Source organism: Gadus morhua, chromosome 6 (assembly GCF_902167405.1).
Source record: "Gadus morhua chromosome 6, gadMor3.0, whole genome shotgun sequence".
Taxonomy (NCBI): domain Eukaryota; kingdom Metazoa; phylum Chordata; class Actinopteri; order Gadiformes; family Gadidae; genus Gadus; species Gadus morhua.
Genome location: NC_044053.1, coordinates 11,830,670 through 11,837,671, shown reverse-complemented (window position 1 = coordinate 11,837,671; position 7,002 = coordinate 11,830,670). Strand labels below are relative to the sequence as shown.

The window sequence follows — 7,002 nt, the reverse complement described above, 5'->3', positions numbered from 1 at the left end:
AAATGCATATAAACGGCCATAATCACATGCATATGCAACGTGCATCTTCTTTACACGTCCGGTGATTTCCACTGGCAGTAAAGGCGGTTGACATGTCAGCTGCCCGACGTCGAACACACTCACAAATAACATTTACACTAGAAGGTGAGCCCTGGCCGTACGGCCGTAATGCTAGCGTTAGGGCGCGGGGTTGGCCAGACGTATCACCTGCCTCCCCCCCCCCCCCCTCCTCCCCCGCCCTGCACTTCTGTCCTTGGTAGGAGCGCACTCACATCAGTCCTGCCATCCCCCTTGTAACCATGGCAACCAGTGTGCAAATGGGGGCCGGGCATTTACATGGGGGAAGAAGGGCAGGGTAATTAATATTCACATGGTGGGTGAATTCGGGATTTCAATTTGTTGGCTGTTGTGGTTTTTGGGAACACATGGCGGTGGACGAGGGAGAACACATTGGTACAATCACTGACGTGGTGCACTGTAAGAGGGATGAGAGAATAACCCATAACATGAATTATTTAGGAGCACTGGTTGTGTTGAATGTGATCATTGTCATCCTCATGTTCGGTTTCACATCTTTTCACGCACGCCAAATACAGCACATTTGACAAATCCAACAAGCGAGTCATACTATGCAATCGTTTGTCATTTCCCGCAAACGCTTTCATATGTGACTGCAATATACAGACTCTGGTGCTGAAGAAAATAAACCACAGGCCAGTCTAGATTTTTGGGGATAAACCTAATTTGTTTAGGGAGACATGCATCAGACTGATGGGAAGATGGCGCAAAGTCTGATTTCCCGGAACATACCCGGTGTCAGAATGCATAGGCGCAACCTTTAGTCACAGCAGCACAGACGCAGTGCCTGACATTATCCCCAGCATAAAAAAACTGTACATCCACTATACAATATCTTTCCCTTGTCATCCCTCTCACTCTCCTCCTCTCTCTCCATCCATCCCTCTCTCTCTCTCTCTCTCTCCATCCCTCCCTCTCTCGCTACACACACTCCTTTTTATCACTTTACCAGTCTATAGTCTTATCTATCTTTTGGACTTGATGATTTGCATCTCTCTCTCTCTCTCTCTCTCTCTCTCTCTCTCTCTCTCTCTCTCTCTCTCTCTCTCTCTCTCTCTCTCTCTCTCTCTCTCTCTCTCTCTCTCTCTCTCTCTCTCTCTCTCTCTCTCTCTCTCTCTCATGAATTATGATTTATGATTTGCGTCACTTTTTTGCAGCCGTTATGCGTTTGTGAATATTTGAAATTAAATCTAGCAATCAAATCTTTGCGATAAAAAATGGTTTCTATTTTTAATTAATTATATTATTATTTTTGACAAAAAAGTCTAATTATTACGTGCTTCAGGCCGACTTGTTTCCCTGCATCACAACGCAATGGAAAGAGAAAAACACCACCCAGCTTACTGCGGCGTCATAAGAAAAAGTGTAGAAGAAAGGTTTTTTTGTCATATTGACAAGGCAAGCACACATGCACGCTTTATGACACGCACAGCACTGCCCATGCCCTCGTGAGCGCGCACACACAGGCGTACATACAGTAAACGTTGCATTGGTCTCATCAATAATGCATTGGCACTTCATGTTTATGCAAGTTACAGGGCAAGACGAAGCGATGGATACCGAAGCCGCTCACACATGCAGCGACCCAGCGCATCACAGAAATCACAGTCAAAACGTACACGATGAAATATTGTCAGATTTACCGAAAGATATTAAGATAAAAGTATTCAGCACATACCTGTTAAATCATTATTTCTTTGATGCGGGTGTATGCAGGGCTTGAATGTTTCATGATAACACCGCACTATGAAATAAAACTGTAGCTGTGGTGATATGCAAATTAACAGCTCCCACCAAATACACGGGCATTTATTATTCATAAATTACTCATGTTTATGCAAATGAGGGCATACGGAAAACCTGGCGGGGATGGGATGCTCTGTCTAAACATACAGTGTGATTCAATTCCGGTTAGTTTATTCAATATAACAGCAAAAAGCTAGTGTTTTTGCAGAATAAGCAGTTTACTAAAGTAGAGCTTGCCTAAAATAAAAGTATATATTTTTTTTAAGTAGACCTGCTGAAAATAAACAACACCTTAGAACATGGTTGCTTAATCTAAGACTTTGCAGGCTCACAGAAGGCCTACAAAGCACAAATGTATATATTTTTTGTCACGTCTTTAGTGTTGCCAAATGACGTCTCAGATAATTGAAAGGCTGGTACGCTCTTTCCTAAATTATCAATAATTATGTACGTTTATACCTTTTATTTTTTATTATATTTTTGTAGATTTTCATGTAGACCTAGGCCATGCTTATATAATGCCATAGTCCTTCCTATTTATCTTGTTAATAATCAAAGATTTTTTTTTTTTTAACAATTACAATCTTATTTATATGCTGATGTATTTATTCAGTAATTTTATTTTCTCCGTACAAGCACCATTTAGATTAAAGCCAGCCACACTGCAACCCTGTGGGCCAGCGGATCATAGCAAACGAAACGGAGGGCGGGCGGGGGGGGCGAGTGGGGACTAGGTTGTTATAAGGCCTAACTGTTAATAAACGACAGAATGGAACGACCGCACATCTCAGAGAGAACTTTGTCTTTTATGTAAATTCAAAATAGGTTTTTTATGTCACCTGATATGTTATGTGCAGTTCGGCACGCCATTTGAATACGTCCATGCACATGGTACAGCTTACAAATGTTTTGAATATAATGAATGTAGTCAAATTAAATATTATATAAGCTATACTATTGTGATATGTGGCACTACTTTTAAAAAAAGATTTCTGATCACCCAAATCAACAATAATCAGCATTGCATTGGATTTCTTTTGCGCGCTCTCTATCAGAAGATACGGTAAATTCAACGTCATAACCAAGCGACGAGGCGACATGTTTTGAGTTAGTGGTGAGGCTGTTGTGTTGTGATCTTTGAAACTATATGACTACAAGTAATTGCTTAGTACGTTTTTTTTTGTTTGACAATTTCCAGGTACTCAATATGTATCATAATAGCTCACACAAAACGTTTTGGATATTTGACAATGAAGACGCTTTGGAGAAATTAAGATGCGAGGCGAACACAAAATGCTATAACAAGTTGTCAACGAGTGGGAAGGTAAGCCCCCCCACCCCCCTACAGACGACCTGAACACCATCCTTTACGATGTATCTGCTAACTGTTCTTTGACCATAACAGTAATATGTCTTTACCGTCATTACCTTAAGGAGTCCATGTTGTTGGGGCGGTACGAGGAACAGGTGTTGTTCAGATACTATGAGAAGAGACTTCTAGACTTTTGCAATGCGTTCAAGCCTACGATGCCAAAGGCCGTTGTGGTACGTTCATCATTATACCATATTGATGTAAAACAGATTGTTGTTACAGAACGTCATTATGTATTTAGACACTTCAAATAGAGACGCTGCACATCTGTCTCTACAGGGCACAGCCATCATGTTCTTCAGAAGGTTCTACCTTAACAACTCCCTAATGGAATACCACCCCAGGATTATCATGTGAGTTAGGGTTATTAGATGTTAAACTATTCCTTTAAAATCAAAGTGTTTAATTCCTTGCCATTGTTTTCTTTTAACATCTGATGGAGACTCTCTGTACATTGTTTTACATTTGATTAACTGTAGTGGCCCTTCTAATGGCCCTTTGTGGAAGCGTATGACGATCTGGTCGAAATCGTTCATCTCATATCATAGGAATTGGCCTAGCAGCAGTGAAATGCATGCAATAGCTTCCAATCCTCAATTAAAATGATGGATCTCCCCCCTCTCTCTCTCTCCCCAAGGCTGACCTGTGCTTACTTGTCCTGTAAAGTGGACGAGTTCAACGTCTCCAGCACTCAGTTTGTAGGCAACTTGCTGCAGGAGACCCCTGCCGGCCAGGAGAGGGTGCTGGAGCAGATCCTGGAGTTCGAGCTCCTGCTCATCCAACAGCTCAACTTTCACCTGGTGGTCCACACTCCGTACAGGCCAATGGAGGGGCTGCTGATAGACATCAAGGTGGGGTGGATCACTGGGAGAAGCTTGTTGTTTACCTCCCCCACCACCACCATCACCACCTTCTCCCATCTTCATTCCTAGGAATAGCTGCTCTCTCACCAACAGAATTATATTGGATCATGGACTGCTTTTATATCATTCAACCAATCAGACACTCTAGTATAAGTACGAATACATTATACAATATATAGGACAGCACTATCATAGTATACTCTTTTCTTTGGCTAGGGAATTGATCTAAATCTATTCATGTCTATTCATCACCCCATCACAACGATGTCAGTCCATTAGGTGGAGGTTTTTTTATATTATTTCCTCAGTGGATAACTTGCACATGACCCCTGTCTGTGAACAGACCCGGTACCCCCCGCTGGAGAACCCGGAGTCGCTGAGGAAAAGTGCAGATGACTTCCTGACCAGAGCCAACACGACGGACGCTGGGCTGCTTTTCGCCCCGTCTCAGATCGCCCTGATTGCCATCCTGAACAGCGCCTCGCGGGCAGGCCTCAACATGGACAGGTGGGTCATCCCCCTGGCACCGCGGACCACATAGCATGTGCCTGACTGTCTATGTTTACATTGTGATGGATTAGTTAGATTTTCCTTCCAACTCTTTCCAGCAGGTTATCTTACAACGAACTGTACAATAAGCAGTTTTTGCTTACTTTTTAAGGTGCATGTGACTGCTACACACATTAGTAAATGTAGGGCATGGTGGTAGGGTGAAGGTATAAAACATGGAGATAATGAGCTGCATTATATTTTCGATCCCAGTTACCTCAGCGAGTGCATGGGGATGAAGGACAACAGAGAGTATATCGTCAAACTTAATGAATCCATGAGACGTGAGTAAACTTCAGATACAACTTTCCACCACAAGATGGCACTAGCGTAGTTTCTGTCCAAACCACGCATTGTTTAAGGGCATGTCTTTTTCTAATCCAGGGATGAAGAAGCTTATAAAGGATTATGAACTTCCCAAGGCAGAAGAAGTTAGTGCCTACAAAGAGAAGCTGGAGAGGGTCCACTTGGAGTTTAACACGTCAACAAAGTAAGTGGACAGTTTTTATGATATATCAAGGATTAAAAAGACCATGCATATTAAGTAGCATTGCACATAAAGCAGCATTTTGTAGTTCTGATTTCAGATTTTAGCAACGTTTATATCAATCAGGAATTATTCACAGGCCATAACAAAGAATACACAGTTGCAAGATGTTAGTAAAAAAGGGGATAAAAGCACAACGATTCACACAGTTCACACAGTTCTACGTACTAACGTTTTTTATTCAGCCAGGTTGTATCTAAGATGCAAAAGATTGAGGTTCGGTATCAGGTAGAAAAATAAAAAAAGGAACACATCATTGGCTAATATGAAATACAATAAGGAAATACAACAGCACATCGCACACCCCTACCCTACAACAACCAAGACTATGCTGCTTATCGCGGGGTACTGGGAGGAGGAGACTTTGACTTAGGCTCAATCTCCCCGTCGCCCCCTCCCCCGGTCATCCTCCTTGACACCCGGTCGAGGTCTGTGGTAGCGATAGTGCATCAACGGTAAACAGTTTGGTAAACTCTTGTTCTGGCAGGCACAGATTCAAAGGGATTACTAGCTGTGAGGGACGGATCCCTGGCGGCAGTCATAACAGTTGCGTACAGTCACAGGTTTCAACGCAGAGAAGTCCCGCACGCATTAACCATATGGTTATGGTTGTGACTGTAAACACATGAAAGCAGTTTTGTTTTCTCTCCGGTCTTAGCGGAAGCTTTTAGTGAAGTTTCTAAAGAGCAGCATATATGTAGGCCCATACACTTTTAACAAGTCTTCATCTATGGTTATTAATCACATGCACAGGACAGCTTAGATATCCTCTACACACATCATTTGTTAGCACGTCATACAACTTCGTTATGGTTCAACCCATTTCAGCTACCTTTACACAAACCCCCTCAGCACAAGCCTATGTGGATAATACTAACAAGCGAAAAGCGGCATATAAAATGATGTTGGGTTCCGGCTTAGCATGTTTCCCCCAACACATGGACGAATACTTGAGCTTGTGTGGTGAAGTCCCGCGTAGGAGGGTTAGAGGTTGCTGTGCAGAAAGGTTAAGGGAGTTAAGGCTTGTTTTGTTTGTCAGAGAGAGAGGTTCTAAGTTAGAATTCCCTGATGATGGCAGACAGTGCTACTTTTTAATGCTTTGGATCGCCTCTCTGTCCCGACTCGGTTTCCTCGTCAAAGTCCCAAACCATGGTTTTCCAGGTCACCTACATACTTGCCTTCTGTGTCGTACTGCATTGTTAAGGTGAAATAACGGCTGTGTCCATGTAGCCGAAGGTAAAATAAAGAAGCGGGAGATATAAACTGTTCAGGAGAACTTCTGGGGAGGCCTCTACAGTGAATGATTCAAAATGTATCTCGGGTCCATCTTCAGAGATCCACATCTCCTTTCAGAAGCTTCACCGTAGTCCCCCCCCCCCCCCCCAGCCCCCATACACAAACACGAAAGTATCTGAAGTAAACTTGTCGCGGATAGGCTTTGGAAGGTTTTCAAAATTTGCAGGCGTCATCCCCAGAGAAAGTGAGTTCCTGCAGCAGTGTTGCATTTAAAACGGCCAATAAGGGCTTTGCACATGGCTACATGCTTAGCAAAATCATATTCAGTTTAGATCTTCTGTCCCTTCACGCCGAACCAGAATGTGTAGCTGACTGGCCAGTCGTTCCGAGCATTGTCTTTGTCTCTCCCTCTCTGGTGGCACTTGCTAATTCACATTACCTGGATGGCAGCGGCCAGTGACATAATGGTACACTCCGTCCTGCAAGATAGTAAGCGGACATGTTTGAAAAGCATTTGAAGAGCTGTTCAATTGAAAATAAGATATTACAGTTCAGGATTAACTTTGTTTAAAAGACTAAAAATAACTACAAAATGATTTAGTAGTTTTAAG

The 7,002-nt window shown here is 42.8% G+C and overlaps 2 protein-coding genes across 3 annotated transcripts in view; one reads left to right on the top strand and one right to left on the bottom strand.

The window, feature by feature from the left end:
* Positions 1-2,909: 2,909 nt before the first annotated feature.
* Positions 2,910-7,002, top strand: part of ccnh (cyclin H) — a 4,749-nt gene continuing 656 nt past the window's right edge. The window contains exons 1-7 of the mRNA XM_030358050.1: positions 2,910-3,148; positions 3,259-3,369; positions 3,476-3,549; positions 3,834-4,047; positions 4,403-4,566; positions 4,822-4,892; positions 4,993-5,098. Of these exons, the coding sequence (XP_030213910.1) occupies positions 2,972-3,148; positions 3,259-3,369; positions 3,476-3,549; positions 3,834-4,047; positions 4,403-4,566; positions 4,822-4,892; positions 4,993-5,098 (917 nt within the window). The 5' untranslated portion in view covers positions 2,910-2,971. The remainder of the gene's footprint in view (positions 3,149-3,258; positions 3,370-3,475; positions 3,550-3,833; positions 4,048-4,402; positions 4,567-4,821; positions 4,893-4,992; positions 5,099-7,002) is intronic.
* The window catches only part of rasa1a (RAS p21 protein activator (GTPase activating protein) 1a), a 27,533-nt gene continuing 25,781 nt past the window's right edge, over positions 5,251-7,002 (bottom strand). For both annotated transcript variants that reach the window (XM_030358048.1, XM_030358049.1), the window contains exon 26: positions 5,251-6,870. In XM_030358048.1, coding sequence (XP_030213908.1) covers positions 6,822-6,870 — 49 coding nt within the window. In that variant the 3' untranslated portion in view covers positions 5,251-6,821. The remainder of the gene's footprint in view (positions 6,871-7,002) is intronic.